Source organism: Aspergillus lentulus (assembly GCF_001445615.1).
Source record: "Aspergillus lentulus DNA, contig: Alt01, strain: IFM 54703, whole genome shotgun sequence".
Lineage (NCBI taxonomy): Eukaryota > Fungi > Ascomycota > Eurotiomycetes > Eurotiales > Aspergillaceae > Aspergillus > Aspergillus lentulus.
Window position 1 is genome coordinate 800,224 of NW_028322123.1, and position 20,605 is coordinate 820,828.

At 50.1% G+C, this 20,605-nt stretch overlaps 8 protein-coding genes and 1 non-coding gene across 9 annotated transcripts; 4 read left to right on the forward strand and 5 right to left on the reverse strand.

Moving 5' to 3' along the window:
• Window positions 1-1,376: 1,376 nt before the first annotated feature.
• ALT_0237 (peroxiredoxin family protein) lies at window positions 1,377-2,231 on the forward strand (the record flags this gene model as incomplete). The annotated part of the gene is made up of 5 exons (XM_033560239.1): window positions 1,377-1,584; window positions 1,691-1,790; window positions 1,868-1,913; window positions 1,976-2,141; window positions 2,203-2,231. The coding sequence occupies 5 exons, from the start codon at window positions 1,377-1,379 to the stop codon at window positions 2,229-2,231; spliced, it is 549 nt and encodes a 182-aa protein (XP_033416130.1).
• Window positions 2,232-2,464: 233 nt separating this feature from the next.
• ALT_0238 (BolA family protein) lies at window positions 2,465-2,821 on the reverse strand (the record flags this gene model as incomplete). Its single annotated transcript, XM_033560240.1, has 2 exons — window positions 2,465-2,646; window positions 2,725-2,821. The coding sequence occupies 2 exons, from the start codon at window positions 2,819-2,821 to the stop codon at window positions 2,465-2,467; spliced, it is 279 nt and encodes a 92-aa protein (XP_033416131.1).
• Window positions 2,822-3,410: 589 nt separating this feature from the next.
• Window positions 3,411-4,704, forward strand: ALT_0239 (Nif3-like dinuclear metal center hexameric protein; the record flags this gene model as incomplete). Its single annotated transcript, XM_033560241.2, has 4 exons — window positions 3,411-3,466; window positions 3,543-3,586; window positions 3,644-3,769; window positions 3,839-4,704. The coding sequence occupies 4 exons, from the start codon at window positions 3,411-3,413 to the stop codon at window positions 4,702-4,704; spliced, it is 1,092 nt and encodes a 363-aa protein (XP_033416132.2).
• Window positions 4,705-4,883: 179 nt separating this feature from the next.
• On the reverse strand, window positions 4,884-7,216 carry cog6 (Golgi transport complex subunit COG6; the record flags this gene model as incomplete). The annotated part of the gene is made up of 2 exons (XM_033560242.2): window positions 4,884-6,845; window positions 6,920-7,216. 2 exons carry the CDS (start codon window positions 7,214-7,216, stop codon window positions 4,884-4,886), a joined length of 2,259 nt encoding a protein of 752 aa, XP_033416133.2.
• A 261-nt stretch (window positions 7,217-7,477) lies between these two features.
• On the forward strand, window positions 7,478-8,338 carry ALT_0241 (uncharacterized protein; the record flags this gene model as incomplete). Its single annotated transcript, XM_033560243.1, has 1 exon — window positions 7,478-8,338. One exon carries the CDS (start codon window positions 7,478-7,480, stop codon window positions 8,336-8,338), a length of 861 nt encoding a protein of 286 aa, XP_033416134.1.
• A 173-nt stretch (window positions 8,339-8,511) lies between these two features.
• ALT_0242 (heat shock 9/12 family protein) lies at window positions 8,512-8,901 on the reverse strand (the record flags this gene model as incomplete). Its single annotated transcript, XM_033560244.2, has 3 exons — window positions 8,512-8,554; window positions 8,612-8,804; window positions 8,868-8,901. 3 exons carry the CDS (start codon window positions 8,899-8,901, stop codon window positions 8,512-8,514), a joined length of 270 nt encoding a protein of 89 aa, XP_033416135.1.
• A 971-nt stretch (window positions 8,902-9,872) lies between these two features.
• On the forward strand, window positions 9,873-12,717 carry ALT_0243 (uncharacterized protein; the record flags this gene model as incomplete). Its single annotated transcript, XM_089598947.1, has 4 exons — window positions 9,873-10,754; window positions 10,807-11,307; window positions 11,864-12,045; window positions 12,108-12,717. The coding sequence occupies 4 exons, from the start codon at window positions 9,873-9,875 to the stop codon at window positions 12,715-12,717; spliced, it is 2,175 nt and encodes a 724-aa protein (XP_089456611.1).
• Window positions 12,718-12,928: 211 nt separating this feature from the next.
• Window positions 12,929-18,999, reverse strand: ALT_0244 (1,3-beta-glucanosyltransferase gel4; the record flags this gene model as incomplete). Its single annotated transcript, XM_033560247.2, has 5 exons — window positions 12,929-13,345; window positions 14,023-15,088; window positions 15,163-16,209; window positions 17,373-18,045; window positions 18,099-18,999. 5 exons carry the CDS (start codon window positions 18,997-18,999, stop codon window positions 12,929-12,931), a joined length of 4,104 nt encoding a protein of 1,367 aa, XP_033416138.2.
• ALT_t006 lies at window positions 16,652-16,740 on the reverse strand. Its single transcript is given in 2 exon segments — window positions 16,652-16,687; window positions 16,705-16,740. It is a non-coding gene; the product is annotated as a tRNA-Pro (tRNA).
• Window positions 19,000-20,605: the final 1,606 nt, after the last annotated feature.

Sequence of the window (20,605 nt, forward strand, 5' to 3'; positions counted from 1 at the left end):
CAACAATGGAGGGGAAGACATTATGACCCTGGAGTATTGATGAGGATAGGCGAATGATGATGCTAGAGGGGAAGTCTAATGCATTATGATCGTCCTAACTCTGGGGTCCTGACGCTCTTCCACAATAGGAGGAAACGGTCAATCAGATATAGATAGTTTTGGTCCTTATTCATTCATCAAAGGTATTAACTGCAACTTGCTGCAGATATTCTCTTGTGGTCTACGGCATATGTAGGTGAAAGACCCCAGAGTTATGTAGAGTACCCCAGGGTATCATAAGGCAGGTGGATAAGGACTCAGTCAAACTGTCGAGGATTAGACACATAGCGGATATTCTACCCGCACCAATATTCGTTCAGTGGATAATGGATAGTTTTGGAATTGCTGGTTTCATGCAGATCCCTCGCGGAACGTGGATGAGGTGGGAACAACCGATATTTAGACAGCTTTGGGGGCAGGAGAGGTGAAATGTCTAGAGAGGTAAGAACCCTTAGGTTGGAATGTTCGTCTTTATTTTGATTTAGGAGTACTCCTGCGTATGATTCTTACATATCCTCTGATGTCCCTTTATTGTGTACAGTGTTGGTTATTTTATTTCTACATGCCCTTATGACTGATGAGGTTTGGTCAGACCCGGTTTTCAGGGAGCTGTGCGCCACATCAGCAGATCACCCTAATACTAAGATAGTTGGCATACAGGGAGAACAATTTGAAGAAGTTGATAATGAGTATGGTCAGGGGTCTGAATCTCTTTCATTCAAAAAACTGCCATACTGACTGTCGTTGAAGATTCTGACTTAAGTGAAAATACAAGCCAGATGTCAGTTTCTCCTCAGCTGCCAACACTTAGTTACTAAGTACCCCTTGCACCAACCACTTAATAATTATTATTGACAGTTGGACTTAACTGTCTTTCACGTATAAGCAATTAGATCAGGCTTTGTCATAATGGGATGAAATGGGATGAACTGCAGACGGAGGCTCCTCTTGACCATACATTAACCTAGACCCTGGAACCACCAGAATGTCCTCATGACTCGATTATACAGTAGTAGGAAAATGCAAGCAGATGCACAGCAATATTTATGGCAGTCAGCGATTACATATCGTATCAACCAAAGTGTTGGTGGAGAACTTAGATGGCTCCCGATGCTGCCATACCAGCAGCCATGACGAAATACGTCCAGTAGTGGTGAAGCGCCTCGGCCATGCTATCTAGTCCCAACGACGCGCCAGGTACACAAACCTTCCCTACGCATCCATCACTTCATCGTCTATCTCGGAGACAATTATCTGTCAGTTGAATTGGCACATTTACATATCTCATAGCCGCTGCTAACCACATTCTGAGCTCAACAGTTCCTCTTCTCGTAAAGATGTTTGCTGCCCGTCGCCTCGCTACCAGCGCCCCTCGCGCCGTGTCCCGGAGGGCGCTGTTTCACAGCACTGCGCCAGCCTTCGTCCAAAAGGGAGACGCCATTCCAGATCTCGACGTGCTGGTCGAGAGTTCACCTGGAAACAAAGTCAATCTTGCAAAGGAGCTCAAGGGAAAGGGGGTTATTATCGGTGTCCCTGCTGCTTTCAGTACGTTTGCGGCCCCCAGCCTTGAACCCCTACATCTCATACGCATCCAATCCGACATGAGATCAACGAGAGGGGAAAGACAAATGCTAATTGACTCGAATAAAAGGCCCCGCTTGCTCTAGCTCCCACGTGCCAGGATATATCAACCACCCCAAGCTCAAGGAAGCCGGCCAGGTCTTCGTGGTCTCAGTCAATGACCCCTTTGTGTAAGTTGCCAATGGTCGATCGTTGAGGCCTCCAAATGCTTGGGTCTCAGTGACCGAAGCTTACCATGACTTAATAGGATGAAGGCCTGGGGCGTTTCCCTTGATGCCACTGGCAAGAGTGGTGTAAGTCTTCCCCATGATACTGCGAATCTACAAAATCAATGGACGCTAAAAAAGGAGGATAGATCCGCTTTCTGGGCGACCCGACCGGCAAGTTCTCGGAGGCGCTCGATGTCACCTTCGACAGCAGCTCAATCTTTGGGAACCAGAGAAGCAAGCGGTATGCGCTTGTTGTTGAGGATGGAAAGGTTAAGGAGGCTTATATCGAGCCCGATAACACCGGTGTCAACGGTATGCATATTTTCTACTATTGTCTTGGTTGCCAGGAATATACTAACATCATGGAATGTAGTCTCGGCGGCTGAGAAGGTGTTGGGCTAAACATAGGTATCAGAAATTCACAGTGTGATTTTTGATGATCCTGTTGATGGTACAATGATAACTCCCATCATATGTAGTCTATAGCCAAAGGCGATGTACGCTAGAAATCCTCCTAGCGCCTGATTGTTCGATACCCAAGTACGATGAAGGGCATCTGGAATATACAACGTTTCAATCAACATAACTCGCCCCCAGATCAAGCGCCATAGTCATAACCTTGGTATATTGCGAATTCAAGCGCTTCCTTGCTGCAGGGCCTGCCATTGCTCGGGGGTGTAGCACTTGGGTGTCCAGGCGTGAATAGCAGCAATCTCCGACTTCAAGACCGAGTTCACCAACCGATGGCGCGCAAGCATGTTCTTCTTCTCAAACTGCGGAGAAACAATAATCGCCTGGAAAGCCTGTCCGCAGCCACCTATGAAAGGGAAAAAGCAGTTAGACACCCTAAGTCAAGTATTTCCACACTGTAGCCATCGCTGCAGACTTTACACACCAGACAAATCCTCAATCTCCACAACCTGCGCCTGAAGTTGTTCAACCAATTTACTCTTCAGTAACTCCGGTGTCACACTCGACGTTGCGTCCGCCATTGCTGCGTTTATAGCCGCGAAGGAGCGTGCAGTGATCGAAAAAGGCGAGTTTTGGCGAATGGGGGTGCGGAGAAGGTACCGGCAGCTTCTGCTTAACAAAGTGGTGGTGCGGGAGTACATCAAGCGTGGCTGTCAGGCATTAAGTAAGAGGGGTCAGCGGGGGTCTTCCTTTAATATGCAAGCCAAGGCGTTGATGCGTTGATGCGTGTAACCAATAGATCTTGCAAACAGCTCAGAAAAATGATAAGTGATACTGAAGTAGTCGATTAGATATTATCAATCCGCGGAAGATGGATGACGGAATCCGTAACGGACGGATTCGGTCAGGAAAGTGTGACGGCGTAAATTACAGCGTGTGGCTTGATTACCTTTGTTTTGTACGCTCAGTTTTATCTGATCACCTGCATCCTGTGGCTGGTGTAGTATCTATCGGCGTGGCGCAAGCTATCCCCTCTCTTATCGTTTGGAGTTTACCTTTTGCTAGGATCTTCTTTCAAAGACATATACTGTGCGCAACATCACTTGCTGAAGATTATTGCATCCTTTCATGAGTTCTTTCTCCCGAGTAGCACTGCGCCGGCTCTCAACAATGTCGACTACCTCGTCACCTTTCACTCGGGCGGTTGTGAGCTCTATGAAGAAGCTGTATGCTTACACCTTACTTCAGTCCTGCCATCACTGGCATTTCTTCTCAATTGCGATTTTGCTAATTTTCCTACAGCTATCCGGAGTCATTAGCAGACAAGAGCTTTGACAACACTGGCTGTGAGATTGCCTGTATTATGTCATAGTGTCCCAATTGCTCATACAGTCGTCACCCAGTGCTTCTGGAAGCTCCCTTCCATCCGGCTCGGCGGCAAAAGAATTCAGTGCTTCTGACCATTGATCTCACAAAGGCTGTGGCAGATGAAGCTATCAAGCGGAAGGATTCAGTGGTTGTGGCCTACCGTATGCATTATGCCCGGCAATCGTCTACGGGCTACCAGCATATTCGCTAACCTGGTTTTTGTTACGCAGACCCCATCATCTTTCGAGGACTGAAGTCTCTCACTCTCAATGACACACAGCAACAGACACTGCTGCGGCTCGCCTCGGAGGGCATCAGCGTGTACTCTCCGCATACAGCTGTGGATGCTACCCCCGGTGGGATGGCAGACTGGCTTTGCGATGTCGTTACCGGCGCAATTGCTCCATCCACCGACTCGTCTCCCTCTCTCGCTGCGTCCACCTCCCAACACTACTCCCAGCCAACGTATCCCCAACCTCGGCCAGCATCCGTATCCCCCTCCTCCGCATCCCCCCACGTCCGAAGCACAATCCATCCATCTCCATCCCCAGTCCCTGAAGGTATGGAATCAGCCGGTATGGGCCGTCTCGTTACCTTCGAGACTTCCCAGCCTCTCACCACCATCGTCGACCGCATAGCACAAGGCGTCGGCCACCCGGGCGGTATCCCGATCGCGATCCCACAGACTGTCCCGGTCGACTTAATTAAGATCCGCACCATCGGCATCTGCCCGGGTTCTGGATCTAGTATCCTTATGAGTTCTGGCAGCCTGCCAGATCTTCTGTTCACAGGCGAGTTGAGTCACCATGAAGCGCTGTCGGCCATTGAGCGTGGCTCGGTTGTTATTGCGCTCGCGCATTCCAATACCGAAAGGGGATACTTGCATGCCGTCATGCGTCAGAAGCTAGCCGCTACCCTCAAGGAGGAATGGGAGGCCCAGCGCGAAGAAGGGCGGAAGGCTCTAGAAGAGACTTTCAGGCAAGGAGGAGCAAGCGTGCTCGGGAGTTACGAGGAGGTCTACAAGGACCCTAGTTGCGCTGTCGACGTAAGTGAACGTGATCGGGACCCTTACGGTATTATGATCCGACGGGTGTGATCTCTTCAACATCGCAACGAAGCATATATTGCCTGCCGGTGTAATGTACCTTTAGCACTAGTAGAGCACGCAGCTAAAACCATCATGAAGAACTAGGTTCGAGTAGATGAGTATGTAGATGAAGCACCTATATACACGACTCACCACCATCAGTAATGACGGAAGCAGTCTCATAGCGATCAGCTCAGCAACACCCGGATCTCGCCCGTAGTACGAGGGAAGAGCCTCCTAAGCCCGGATTCCTGCTCATCACCATCAGGTACCCTTCCGCTCGAAGAGACAACATCATCCTCAACGCCAGCGTCACTTCCATCCTCCGTCCGTTTAATATCGACTCTACCTTTAGCTTCGTCCGCGCCGATGATCATGCCCTCCACAAATTCAAAGTCGCGGCAGAAAGCCTCGACTGCTTCTTCCGTGACGCTCTGAACGAAACTGGCACTCTGCAGGTGTTTCAAGTTATCCGTAGCATCCATCAGGGCTGAGGGAAGGAAGTCATCGAGCTGTTGGCTGACGGCGATGAGGGCTTCTGGCTGGAAGGCGGGAAGGTCAGCTATCCCAGCGATGTCTGTGGGTTGTTTATCGGCCTGTGGCAGTGCGTGGCCATCTTTTCCCTCAGATTCCGGTTTTGAAGTTGTTGAGGATGGAGAGAAAGGCTCGAGGGCAGCCAACAAGATGCCCAGGCCAGAAGCATCCAGTAGGTAGCGGTGTTGGATTTCAAGCAATTCCATTCGCAGGCTAGACAGTGCTGTAGAGATTGAATTCAGATGTGTTGCACTTGCGAATGGGAAGGCAGAGATCGTTGAGCGTGCTGTTAGGAGAACGTTGGTGATGTAGATAGCTCGGGCTGTTGCGTCGGGGAGCTCGGCCGCTGAAGATTTGGCCAGTTCCAGGAAAGGGTCAAACGCGACACGGAGGACGGGTGTAAATTTGTTATCCGCTGTGCTTTCAGATTTCGCATCTTCTGCCCCGAGTGAAGCGTCATGGGTCTTCATGAGGGAGGTCAGTTCTTCCAAGGCATCAAGGAAGAACTCCGGCGCGGAAAGGTCGTCCGGTGGAGTCAAGGCAGCGTGATCGTTAGAGAGTATATTGACTTGCTCGCGTATAATGCTTTCGAAGCGGGCAAAAGTAAAGTTCTCTAGTGTCTGCATCATGTCTGCCAAATTGGATTTCGTTCCCAGCAGTCTGGAAAAGGTGGCTCGATAGAACGAAAGCAAGTGGACAACTTTGTAGCAAGTGACTGGCTCGTCGTGGCCCTGAATCACCAATTCAACCCGCTGCCGTAAAGCTCGAGACACTCCGACTAGATCACGATTCACGAGGTCGCTGAGGGCTTTCTGGCCATCAAAGGAAACCTCTTCTCCCTCATCAATACGTGACCAGGGTTCGCTGCTCAAGCCAGCCTGGATCCCTTTGGCAATTTCCTCCCCATCTGCTACGAACAAAGCTTCCAAGGCCTCTCTCTCGGATACAGTCGTAGAGTGGACCCATGCCAGCATATCGCCGACGTACCGCAAAGGATCATGAGCAGAAAACTCAATCGGCTTCACGTTGCGGTCACCCCCAGAGCCGGAGACGGCGTCGGTTAGGGCATAATGAAAGGCGTCGGACAGGACATAATCTCGTGCGTCGGCGAAGAAGTCCAAGCAGCTGTGGAAGAGGCTCGGTCGTTCGGCCAGAACGCGCAAAGCGCGCCTGATTGAACCGCTAATCCGCGGATCTTCGAGGTTTAAGGACTTAAACTCCTTCTGTATCCATCTGAAGAGTTTCTGGTATGCGGAGTTCAGATTCCTGGAGCTCTTCTCCATCAATTCCAGGCCCAGTCTTTGGTTCTCCCCTCCCAGTAGGACCTCGCAATCATGGTGCACCTGTTTTACCCGATCAAGAACATCGAAAAAGCGGTCGTCAATTGGCTCCTCTGCCGATGTGAGAACAAGTAGATCATCGTCTGAAACGACGAAGTGCTTCACGAACGCATCGAGAAGTTGTTGTTTTGTCTCCGATTCCTTCTTCTGGTTCATCAGTGCAGATGCTTCCTCGATGACCGGTGCCGTGTCCTGTTTAGCTCGGACAATGTGCTGCCGCATCTCTTCACATGTTTGATTCAGGCTTGATATCACGGTTCCGATCCTTTGCAATTGCTACCAATTTGGACTATGTTAGCCACCCGCTTCAAACGTCGCTCTTATGCCGCCCAAGATGCGAAAGGACTCACCTCCGCGACCTTGCCGAAATCTCGAACGATCTCTGCATTGCATTCCACCACTTCTTTTTGCACATCTAAGCGCAGCTGCCTTCGTGTCTCTGCCGTGTTATGTACGCCCCGAAGACTGAGTGTCTCCAGCGCATCGCGTATATCGGAGTCCGCATAGGAGGCAGACAGTACACTTGTCAGTCGGTTTGACAAGGCATTCGATCGCTGTGTAGGCGGCGACAAGGGAGTGGAGGCCGGGGAAGAAGCACGTATGGAGGAGTGGTTAGCTGTAGCTCCCGGAGGAAAGTAGCTTTCCATGGTGGGCTATCCGACTAAAAGTCAGACCGGTGAACTGTCGAAGGATGATGTATCCAGGAGGTCACTACAGTGAAAGCGGGAAGTCGGACCACAACAATCCCCGCTCCTGATTCCAATCCACCACATCTCGAGTCGATCCTATGGGAACGCCGGTGGCATAATTGGTAAAGCTCGATTACACGCGGGAATTGATCGCTGCGGTCCGGTTTACAATTTTGCTTCTCTACATACCAGTCAGGAGGTTACTTGGACAGCCTGGCGATGGACAGCCCGCTCCTTTCCCCCGCAAAGGCACGTCAAGCAGCCATTCAGGCCAAAGACTGGGCATATGTGAATTCGTGGCTAAGTCGCCAATACTCGCCGAATCCAGTACCGAATTTTGAACGAAATGAAGACACCTTGCGTACACTTTTAGCTCTTGCTGCTGCTAATGACGCAGCGGACGAAGAGGCCGCATTGCTCCACCGTGCGCGCGAGGAAGCGATTCGGGAATTCAGAGAGCGCGAGGAAGCTGAGGATAAACAGAAGAAAGAACTACTGGATGAGCTGGAGCTTTGCCTCGGTGAGAATGGAAAACGTGATCTCGACGATTTGGCGGAGACGACTGCTGTCCTGGGGGCTTTACGCACAGGGACCAAAGACCTTGGTCAGTCAATCATCGAGCTCACAGTAGAGGAGTTTGATGCTCAGGAGGAACTTTCTAAGGTTGACATGCTACAAAAACATCTGGAAAAGGAACTGGCCGCTCTACAGGAACAACTTGATCAACTCAAGTCCGATCCTGCATTCGAAGTACCTGCAGACCTCCCGGCTCAGACCGCGGAGTGGTCGAGGAGTACCAAAATGCTCACTGCAAAACTTACCGAATACCAAGACAGGTTAGCAACTTTGGGAAGAAACAGCAGCAAAGGTCCTACAATCGAAGACTTGGTCACAGAAGAGAAGCAAATAAGCCAACTGAAAGACATCATTCAGAGTCTGGACCACCGATTAAAAATGTTCCATGATCTGCCGAAGGACATTCAGGGCGCTCGGGCACAATACAGGCAGCTCGAGCGAGAATTGAACCAACTCATTGAGCGACGGGACTCGATGTTTGAGAGTTTAGTGGAGAAGAGATGAATTACGGATATAGGCGAGCATGTGAGCTACTTTCAATCATGAAGACATATCATTCGTAACTAATAACGACATAGGGTATGAAAGCATGGTTTCCGAAGTACTGTCGTGAACTCATAATGGAATGATGATATCAAGCTGCCGCAGGCTATCCATTCGCTTCCAACACAGTATATCTAGTGGTTGCCGAGGCCGACGGCGTTCTTGACCTTGTCACCACTGCACGAAGACAAGTCAGAACTAGTTGCAAGCTCAGTCTGTTTGAAGAATACTCACATGGATCCGCCGGCACCGCCGTGGGCATGGTTGTCATGGGAACGCTGAGTCTTGTCGAAAGCCTCCTGAGTGCCGGACTTGCTCTGGTCGGTCTGCAGACCACGAGCGACACGGTCGCCAGTATCAGTAAAGCCCTCCTTGATCTTCTGCTGGGTGGACTTGGTGGAGTCAGGAGTGATCTCCTCCTTGGCCTCTGCACGTCTGTGTTAGTGAACTGTAACAATGGTTGCAATGTATGGAGTTGCATATCACATACTGGTAGAGAAATCCTTGCGACCGGCGTCAGACATTTTGAAGATGGTTTGATAGGGATAAAGTAAGATTGGTTTGAATATTCGAAAAGTGTTTGCGTGCTTGTGAATTGTTTGGATTGTTGTGATTGTTGTTGATGATGAAGGAGCTCTACACTGGTCGAACGAGACCTTTATATCTTTCTCTGCCTGCCATTTGGACCCCTGAGACTGACAGCTTCAATGACGTCGTTTGAGCAACCTGTATCTTGCGATATCTGTAACCAGGATTGCGACTATCCCAGGTACATACTCTGTCATAATTCACAAGTGCTTGCAGCCAGTAATAGATACCCCACAACTTGCCATCGCCGAGCCCTGTGCCTCGGACATGACATATGGTCGATCTAACGTCACCATTACGAAGCTTGTCCCTGACTCGTGCGCAGCCATCATGAGACTTGAGTTCTGACGTTGGAGTTTAAGCCACAACCATCAGAGCAGTAATATGGTTGAACCATGTTATGAAGTTATGACGTCCGGATGATTAACAGCTAGCCCACATGAGGTTAGCAATATTCTTGGCAATTTTGCAGCCGTGTTTGTATCGGATTATCTGTCATTGCGGCCTCCGGGAAGGCTATACCGTTTGTGGAAATGAGTTTTTGATTTGGAGGAGAGAGAAGGCGGTGGGAATCGACAGAATAATCGCCACCCATCGAGTCATCTGCAAGGGAAGGGTCATGGTGTATGCCCGATCTGCCTTATCCATCATCTACGTTTCCTTCAATGCTTCTGGCAGCAACGTTGTCTTGTGCAATTGTAGCGACAACCATGTTGACCTGCTCTACCTTTTCATCTTGTTGTTTGTTATCACATTGTCATCTCTAGTCATTTTATCGTATTGTCGCTCCAGTTTAGTTTACCGTTCTTTGTGATCCTTTCGAAACCCCGCATTATCTGAGAAGCGCCTCGACACTTGCACAACTCTTAAGCATACATATCAACATAAACCATCGCGTTACTTGTCAATGCCATCATCTGCTGAGACAGCTTCGAACTGGGACTTCACTTCGGTGTTGAATCTGCTACGTTCGCCTGCGTACAACGGGCGTGAGCAATCCCATCTAGTTGGCCACACCAACGTGCCTGCTACCTTCGAGAAAGACGACACCAAGAAAAGTGCCAGCGATTCGGACGCTAGCTATCCGAGGCTAGGCGATTTCGGCCCTCTCTGGGATCTCCTTGGCCGTGGGAGTTCACCAGACGTGAAGACAGAACAGTCTCAGGCTCCTAGGGCTACTTGTGCTGAACAGCAGAAATGCAACCCGATTCAGATACTCAAGAGACCTTTAGCCAATGCAAAATCTGCCGAGCATACTATCGAACAGACGTCTCGTCCGGCCCCTAGGCCGATCCTTGGTTCAAATGCCTACGAAGCCCAACTCCCCAAAAAGAAAGCTGTAGCAGAAAACAGCACAGCCTGTCAGAACCCTCAATCGAAAGCTTCGGACGCCAGCTCGTCGGAGAGTAGTGCGGAAGCAGAGTCCGATGGCAACTTCAGTGTCTTTGACCCACCCTTGTTGAAAAACCGGGGTGCCGTGTCCTTCATCCCCCTTCAAGTCTGCACAACGGCGTCCAATGCTGAGCCGTGCGACACTCCGCCATCCTCTTTTGATGAGCTGGATGGATCCCTGACTGCTGAAACTGTCAAGAGCTTGCCTACTGGTCCTATTCGTGCGCAGCCCATTGCGTATAAGTCGGCAGCAGACCGAAAAGTTGGTCTCCTTACCAAACTCCTGAAGAAATTTCCTGAGTACGCGGAAGCGGTGGCTCAAGTTGGCCGGTCTCAAAGCACTAAATCGAACGATCAAGCGTCTCGTCCCATCCATGTCTTTGTGGATATGTCCAATGTGAGTATTCGGTACGCCATCATTTCCATGATCATGACTAACTTCGCATAAGATTATGGTTGGCTTTCATGACTCTGTGAAGCTAGCTCGCAATATACCTGTGAAGACTCGCATTCGGCGTCTACCCCTCTCGTTTCAGAACTTCTCTTTGATTCTCGAGCGTGGCCGCCCCGCTGCCAAGAGAGTCTTGGTTGGCTCTGATCGATTTGCAGCCATTGACGAAAGTCAAAAGCTGGGCTACGAGGCCAACATATTGAATCGGGTTCACAAGGTGAAACATGTGACTCGTCGTCAGTCGAAGTATCGGAAGAATCCCCGAGTCAGCTCTCAGGAAGGAGGCAGCGGTTCTGAAACGAACGATGCGCCGGAGGAGCGATGGGTTGAACAGGGTGTGGACGAAATTCTGCACCTGAAAATCCTAGAGAGTCTAGTGGATACCGATGAACCGGCGACTATTGTCCTAGCCACGGGGGACGCAGCGGAAGCTGAGTACTCAGGAGGCTTCATGAAGATGGTGGAGCGAGCACTGCAGCGAGGATGGAACGTCGAGCTTGTGAGTTTCTCGCAAGTGACGAGCTTCGCCTATCGTCGAAAGGAATTTCGCGCGAAGTGGGGGAAGCAATTTAGGTTTATCGCATTGGATGAGTTCAGTGAAGAGCTGTTAGACATGTGAAACCAATGATATTTGTATGGATTGTCCGTGCACTTTGCTTCTATCTTGTAGAGAGGTACCTTTAGCGTCGAGCAATCCGCTAGCTTGGAGGCAGCAACCGGAGGACCGACAACCGTCTTTCTACAGTTAGTCTTGCGCAAATAGTAAAGTAGGCATGTATCTACGACATGTAGGCTCCAGCTGTGCTTCAGGGATACTGTGGTCCAGAACACATGTAAACATTGATTCTCCAATTAAGCACTCATAGAAGTCAAATCCGACCAATCAGACCAACGGGAACCCCTCCAGGCACGACCGAAGGCGGACGTCATTCTGCGGCGGAATACCGTCCACCGCAGTCAACAGCATCGAAACAATAGATACTCTGAGAAATGGGATGATAAATAGCTCTGAGGCTGCTTCCAATAACTTACCTTGTCTAACTCAGCTCACCCAGATCACCTTCCGCTCGCCCTTTGAATATTGCGTTGTCCGTGATCTTCGATTATCTCCGACAGCTTCCCCGGCGTTGAAAGAAAATAATTACGTGCAACAAGACGATATGGCTACCTTTACCGAGCAGCCCTTCTACGGCGGCGCAATTCAGGGCATCATCCCCGAAGGCTGGGTAGACGGAAGGTTAGTATACCACACATTCCTGCTCTTCAACAGACACCCAAGCTAACATCTTAGGGAAACAGTTCCCTCCGCGAAATCCCAGACCACCAAGAACTCTTCCTCTCCCCGACCACACTCTCAAGCTTCATCGTCGAAGTCAACCAGCGCGTCACACAAGAGCAGGCCCTATCAACGCTGGACACGCAGGCCGCCGTCCGCGGCGGCATCCCCGCCACCCACGAGACAATCGACAAAGCAGCCGTCATGTACCACCTGCGCGACCTGTGCGACGAAGACGACACCCTGCAGGTGATCATCCCCGCGACAGCGGTAACCCCAGCCAAGATCCCTGCCTCTGCGCGCGCGCATGCGTACAAGGGCGTCGTGCAGATGACGACGCCTAAGCGGCAGCGGAGGGATACCAATACGGGGAGGATTCCTGTTTCGGTTGGGGGTGCGGCGGCGGGATCTAGTGCGGACGGGCCGCAGACGTCGCGTGTGACGGTGCATTATCTGCTTGTGCGGCTGGAGGCGCAGGAGTCGGATCTGCTTATTTTCTTCAATGTGCCGCATGATGAGTTTGATTTGTCGGGGGATCCGCGGGGTTTGTCGAAGGAGGAGGAGGTGGCTACTGAGGCTATTGATCGGTTGGTGCAGACTTTGGAGGTTAGGGACTGGGGATTGTTTGCTTAGGACTGGTCTTTGGTTGCAGAAGAGCTGGGGAAGCGCTTCCAGTCTGGAAACTGGTGTCATCACATGCGCTCTTTGATTGCTTCAGGAACCCCATTACTAGCACAATTAGTCTCCACCAATAATGGTTATAAAATATCAACATAATTAATTCACGAGCGGATCTTTCCCTTTTTTTTAAAGCTGGCTCAAGACTCAGCCTTGTACCTTTTGTTTAGCTTCCTAAGAAAGCAGAGGTGCTCCTACTCTGTTCCAGAGCCGATAGAACCCAGCCCTTCGTCCATTCTGAGTGCAATACCTGCTGCGCTGTCGCTCTTTCCTCCGGCCGGAAAGCCAGCATCGACCGAAGCATCCCCTCAAAAGCTCTTCTTTCTTCCTCCATCACGGTCTCTAGGCCCTCCTCAGCCCGAGGCTCCTGTATGCTGTAGTCGAACCTCTTGTCCAAGGTCCTGCGCACGCCATCGTGGCCCGCAGAGGTCGCTGGTTTCAGAAGCATTTCGCCATCTTCGTTGAACCATTCAAATCTTCTCCTCCACTTTCTCCACCATTCCGGAGGTAAGATGCCTAGGTCTTCAACTTGCTCCATGGGAACGCAGTCGGCAGTCGGGAAGAAAACTTCAAACAAAGGTCGCTGGCCAAAAATTTCACATCTGCAGAGGCCGCATTGCGCACCCAGTCGGCGTCCGCGTCACATCTGGCCAATGGTCAATAAAATGAGCAATCAATATATCAGTTTTGCCAAAGGAGGACTACGCGACTTGGCGTTAGTGCCTGGGAAAGAAACCCAAAGTGTCCTGGTGACACGATTATCCTGAAGGTATGACAGGTAACATTCTGGCACAAGAAAGGAGGTTGCGAGTTCTCGGCATGATATCTGGGAAAAGTATGGGGGAGATAATCAATCAGAAGACTAGAGAGGTACTTTGGCAGAATGTGGGTGAATCTATGAATAGATATCCGCAAACTGAGAAATGAAAACATATAAACAATGTTTGAGACATTGGGGACTATGTTTCCAAGTACAATGTCAAATGTTGCCTCTATCTACATTACCACCATCAAATAAGCTTGCTTGCTTTTACCTGTTTCCAAGAATTGTTAGGTGGGATCCTGGAGGTAGGAAGAAGGATGATCCAGATCGTCAGTAGATATGAGATAAATTCATCATGTCATCATAAGGAGCGCTATAGTTATATGTCGGAGAAATGACTAAATCCTGTAACTTTGAAGGAGAGACAAATGTTTCCAAAGGGACAGACAGCAGGCCAGTCAAGCCTCCACCTCCGCTCATTAACTGTACAAACTGACTTCGCCAAACACTTTCGCCATATCCTCCACTGATTTCTTTTCGCACCGCTCTGACGGAGGAGTCGGTTGCTTCTTCCTGGGTGAGACATTTCTTGGCTTCGGCTTGATCTGCTGCAAAAGGCCTTTGCATGCGCCGCAGCGAGATTTGGCAGTGTCAATGCTCTTGGAATGCCGGCCATAGTTCTGACCGCAGTCAACGCAACTCCAGACATATTTGTAATCGATCTGGTAGCTGTGTTTCGTCGTCACTTCGACTCTTCCGCCGTACACAGGGTGGTCTTTCAAGGCTTCTTTGCATTTGCGACCCCAAAGCTTAAAGCTTGCCCCATGGGGGTTGTTGTGGATGTTTGAAATCATGTAATTCGCCAGATGGCAGTACTCATGTGCCACTGTGTTGATCAGTCGATCCTCGCTGTCGATGATGCGCTCTGCAAGCTCAATTGTAGCATGCTGCTTGATCAGCGTTGACGGTTCAGATCCGCTTTCTGATGTTCGAGGCTCTTTTCCAATCTTCTCGCGTTTCCAGTTGGCACGTCCGGCCGTAGTCAGCAGGGTTTTGCTCCAGATGATCCGGACACCGCCCGTTTCCTCTGCGAGCTTTTGGATTTGGCCTCCAGAAACGGCCTCATCTAGAACCTTGAGAAAGTCATCTGCGATTTGCGCCTTCTTGTTGTCAAACGACTTCTTGCGTGCTAGAGCAGCTTTCTTCTTCTCTGTCTCTGCTCTCTTCAATGCCGTCTTGCTTGGAGTTTTGGGCTCTCTCTGCCTTTCACGGGGTCTTCGCATGTTTTCGGAGTTGGTATCATCATCTGACTCCTCAAATTCTCGTAGATACTGCTCTAATTTCTTTTCTTCTTTCTGCGGAGAATGTTGGTCGATCCAGTCATTGGTGGCGTCTTGGCTCCAGAAAGCATCAACGCTCTCGCGGTATGGGGTTGGTGGTATGCAGATCCTGCCCTTCGTTGGTGACCGAAGAAGGCTCTTAGAGGGACTGGGAGGTGGTGTTTCCAGCACCGCCAGAGAAGCTTCTGATTTCTTTGTGGGTGAATCAATATGTGCCGCAGTACTTGTCGGGTATTAGCAGCGTGCAACAGATAATGAAGTGATATAATGGCCTAAAAATCGCCTGAAACCACTCACCTGTTTCTTTGAAGCTGGGAGTCAGTATCAGAGTCCTCCAGGTTCAGCACTTTGGCTTTGGTCATTTTGGAATCTTTCACGTGTGATTTCTCAGGTTTTGGTTTCAGCTGGGGGGTTGGTATTGTCATCGTAGCTGGCAGGGATGGTTCTAAGCAGAGGTCATCTTTGTATGAAGGGTTCATCAAAGCCTCCCTGAGCTCTGCTTCAGGGTTTGGTCGTCTGCCTCTTAACAACCTTCGCCTTGGTCTTGGGGGAGAAATCCTTTTCGGGATCTCTTCCTCCTCTAGTTCGTCTGCAGATGTTTCATGATAGCTCAGCTCCTCATTGTCACTGACTATGAAATCATCCAGGGAACTAAAGCTCTTGTCTCCCTCTTCATCTTCTGAATTAGACTCTTGTGACTGGCGATAACTCAGAAATCGGAGGTTTCCCTCCTTCTCTTCCATATCCTGGCGGGCATTCCTCCTTGTTGGCGAATACCGCGAAGAGGCATTGGATGAATGCCTGGATATTGGCTGTGCATTTTCCTCTTCCTCCCCGTCAATGGGGTCGTTCTCCTTCGCATAGTCGTATGTTTCCAGTTTTTGAGTTGGTCGGTTTCGTGGTTGTTGCGACAGTGGGAGCAGGAGTGAGTTGACATGTGCTTGCTTCAGCGGGACTGTCGTCTTGACTGCCTCCTCGGGGGCAGAGCTCGTGGAGGATTTGTAGTCCTCGTCCACGTCGCTCGACCCGTCACTATCGGGAAGTATGTTGAAGTTCGCTGCCAAAGTCGCCTTCTTTTCCCGTTGTGATCGATTTCTTCCCAGCGGTGGTCTTCCTCCAAATCCATAAGATCTGTCTTTGGCCCATGCATCGGTTGCTATCCTCCATTGTTCCTCCCTGTCTTCTTCTGCTTCTATTGTTGGTGACCGATCTTTGAATATGCGTCGGACGGAGGTGTGTGGTTCCTTCTTCTCAGATAATTTTGTCAATCTCCGAGCAGTTGTCTGCTTCGCCGGCGTTGCGTTGAGTCTTGCCATGATTCGTTGCCCGTCCTGCGGCTTCCCTCTGAGTGTTGTGCAGCTTGTCCCGCGTCTCCGATTGTGACTGCGAGACTGCGAGAGAGAAGTAGGGCAACGAAGACGATGTAGGTCTTCTATATCTTTGCTTTCTTGGTTGAGGACGAGAATAATGTATATATCATCCGTTTGCTGAGAAGATGGCCTCACGTTGATAGTCCGAGTATAAAGTTAGAAGTTGGTGGTTGACATGGCAACCGCATCCAGGTGACCCAGGCTGCTGTGATTATGCAGGACGGAGGTGATATATCTCGACAGCCGGCATTAAGGTACAGTCTGCAGGATGTGTGTGTTTACTTGCTTTCTACTTGGGGGTTGTCTATCCGTCCACCATTTCTGTAGTAGGTATTATGTCTAGGAAAAAATAAACAGATGTTAGTACCATGGAAGGAGGGAAATCTACAACCACAAAAAAGAAAAATGAGGGTCAGGGCCCGAGCCGCGGATCGAACGCGGGACCTCTCGCAGATATGCTTGGGTTAATCCCTAAGCGAGAATCATACCACTAGACCACCCGGGCCTGATTGTTGGAGAGCCTCAGCTAAATAAGTTAGTAAATCAGCAAGCTACCAGTCGAAAAACTGCTTACAGCAGAAGGTCGTCTTCAGTGAGTTTCTCTGTTTGTTCGTCGCTGCTGCTGCTAATTGTTTGTTTACCAGATCTACCTATGAGCGACTTACCAGCATTTAAAACAAGGATAGGTACTGAACACTGCCGGGTCGGTACTTATGGATTTGTCTCTGATTATGCTGGCATCAGTGATATATTTATATCATGATCTCCGACAACACGAAATTCAAGAAACTCGCCCAGCAGAACCATAATTCCCGAAGAAACCCTACAATCTACCATACAGGGAACTCATGGAAGAGCACTCACGACCCAATGGATCAAGTAGGACTCATACGGAGTATATAAACGCCGTCCACCTGCTAGGGATAATAGGGATACATGTTTTTGGGCAAGGCCTGAACCTCTCACTCCCGGCCGGATTCACAGCATGAACATTATAGCCGCAACCACAAGGGAACCATGCATATACTCTGTTCGCACAATGCCGGGACTAGAGACCGCACGCCGCTAATGTACACAGAGCGGAAAATCTACAGTAGAACCATACCAGCCCCGGCAGCAATGGCTGTAATCACATACAAACCGAGCTGCCAGATACCAACTGTGACTCTCCCGGGAGCATTCATGTATGCAGCACCCTCAGAGGTCGACGCTGATGCACTACCAGAGGAGCCAACCGCGGCCGCACCCGCAACCCCAGTCGGGGAGCTAGTTACAGTGCCTGTACCGGAATTGCCAGCCTCCTTCAAAAGCGCGGAGCAAGTGCCGCTGGGACTGCTGGAAGTCCGAGTGGATGCAGCGCCGTTGAAATCGCAAGCAGACTGGGCCTTGCCCTTGGCAGACTGTTGCTCGTAGTAGAGATTCATAGCATAAGACAGCTGTTGCTTGGGACTGCAGACACTGTACGCGCCATACTTGCCGGTGGTTGCATTGGTAGTCACTCCCTCGCAGACATCATAGCCGCAGACGGTCTCAAAGAGCTTCTCGATCTGGTCGCCCGATACAGTGTCCTTCAATGCGCAGCTTAAGCTGTCCTCCATGCACGAGCAAAGGTCGCCGTTTGGCGAGGGTGGAAGGGGACTCGCAGTTGCAAGCCAATCGCCGTTGACCGGTGGGCATGACTGAAGAGCACTATTTGTTGGGGTGTATTCGCTCTTCTTGGTCCCAGAGGGAGTAGCACTAGCCAGCTGCTGGGAAAGATAGCTATAGTCGGCTCTAGTGCTTACCTTGTCGCCATCAATGCTAACCAACCCTGCGGATCATTAGTCGCAGAACGCAGGACAGATAGAACCACCAAACACATACCGTAGTTGTTGGCCTCCTGAAAGTACATATAAACAATACCACCGGACCAGACATCAGCCATCTTCGGCCCATAGAGCGCGGAGACTTCGGTGAACTTGCGAGGCTCAACCGCATTGCAACCATACTCAGCGAAGAAAACAGGGACCGAGTAGTCGCGGAACTCATCAGTACGAGTCGAGTAACCGGACTCATCGTAGTTAGAATCACCACACCAGGAGTAGATGTTGTAGCCCCAGAAATCAATGCTCTCCTCCGCATTATCGCAGTTGAAATAATCGGCCATCTTCTCACGGATTGACGAATCGTCATTGGTAGCATAGCCGACACCCATTGGTCGGTAGTTCTTTGCTTTGATGTATGCCTTCATGTCTCTCACTGCAGCCTTGACGAAAGCACTAGCATCCGTTGTCTGTTTCGTATTTGATACTTCGTTTCCAGCAAAGAACCCGATGACGTTGGTATATTTGGCCAGAGCGTCAACCACAGTGACGTATCGGTTGAAAAGGTCGCTATCCCACTTTGGGTCGTTACGTATAATAGATTCACCCGGGGATGAGAGGTCCGCAATCACATAGATACCGGCCTGGCTGAGAAGGTCCATGCACGTCGTATGGTCCGCGGTTGGGTCGACGGCATATACACGAATTGTGTTGGTACCAAGCTTCTCGAGGTATGGAACGTCCCGCTTACAAGCATCGGCATCGGCCAGAGGATCCTTGAAGCTGTTCGAGGACTGGCTGCCGGAATAGTCCTGCTGGTAGGCAACGCCTCTGATATAAAACTGTGTGTCATTGCTCTTGTAGAAGAATTTGGACCCCTTGATGACGATAGGGTCTACATCTACAGCGCTAGCACTGCTGGCAAACAGTATAGCACCTGCAAGGATGCTGCTGAACCTCATGTTGATGCTTCAAGGAAGGAGACTGGATCTAGACCACGGAATACTCAGAGTCAGAGTTCAGGTCGAGTGTCGTGTACGAAAGAATGGTAGCTCTAAAGCGGGATTCAATTAGGGAGAGTTTTTTGAAAACGAAGGACTTAATCGACCGAATGAGCAAAAGACCGTAGATGGGAAAGCCCGAAGAAGATTTCAAAAAACGACAGTGGTATTAAGAAAGAAGATGAAAAGAAAGACAAGCACGCAAGCCAAAGACAAGCGACACTCTTACGGACGAATGTACGCACGACAGGAAGACAAGGTGAGCCACTTGAGCCCTGGAAATTCGTCCTCTTCTATGCGGCAGGCAGACCCTACTCCAAAGGCCTCAGGGAGTCGAGGAGAGAACGCAGGGCCCACCATCATCCCGCTCTGCTGGACCCCAGGGCATCCTGCATGGGGTGATATTCATGTTATCCACTGTTGATCGCAGGCGATAATCGGTGATCTTCCCGTCCCGCGGGCTGTTATTTGCTCGGAAGCAGATGGTGGTGCCCTTGGCGCGGGAGATGTCGACATCAGAGGGCATCCGGAACACGCAATGCAGGTCCACACCTCAGACGATCAGGGCTCCGAAACCATTGGAGTCTAGTTTAAAGAGGGACAACAATAAAAGCTTATTCAAACCGTCAATCAGCAGCGTGTTGGCTAGAAAGCGACTGTATGCGTCGTGTACCGAGCGCAAGCTGGTACCTTCCCTTTTCAGAGGTTGTTCGGGAGGAAGGAGCAGAACTACCTCTATGAAGTAGGTGCCATGTCTACCTAGCGGCAGCCCTGGAGGTGTGTATGCATCTCGGCCATTCAGGTTCGAACCCATGGCACGTTGCATGGAAAAAAAAGAAAAACTGTGCAGAGAGTGGGCGAATGCTATAACCCAAGCCACTCGGCCACTCGGCCATGTTCGCGTAGCAAGTTTACTCCAGGTCTACAATCTATATCTCATATTCCTGAAGATTGACCAAAGTCGAGGTCGTGCGCAATCGAGTTTTATCATTATTCTCTAGACAAGTTTTAGGTAGTCGGTACTGATTACCTAGAAGATGCTTCAAAGCTAACGTCATATACCGTTTATTGTTCTCTCAGTACCCAAACACTATCAAGCAGCAGCAGCCTACTTGAGAAGAAAATAAAGTAAGAACATGTCCGAGCTAATCGCAGCTTATTGGATAGCGAGACCCAATGTAAAAAAAGAATTGTGCTTCTCTTTGAGCATGTCTTCCAGCTGAGTGCCATGCAAGCCACTCGACTATCAGAGTAGCGGCCATGTGTACTTGGAAGAGCTTAGTACGGTACGGAGTATATCTGGCATGGTCCATCAAGGTGTTGTTTTCTTTTCGGCAAAGTACCCATGTTGACTACCTCTGTTCTGGGGAATCATACTTGAAAAGTGATGTGGCTGGGACATGAGCCTTGTATATAATTGTGGAATAATGTGGGCAGAGTCCCGGTCTTTGATGTATATATGTTGATAGAACACAACATCTGAAAATCTGATGCAGGGAGCTTACATGGGCTGACGAGCACGTTTTAGTATGGGTTACTACTTATTGGGTCAAAAATGTTACAGCAA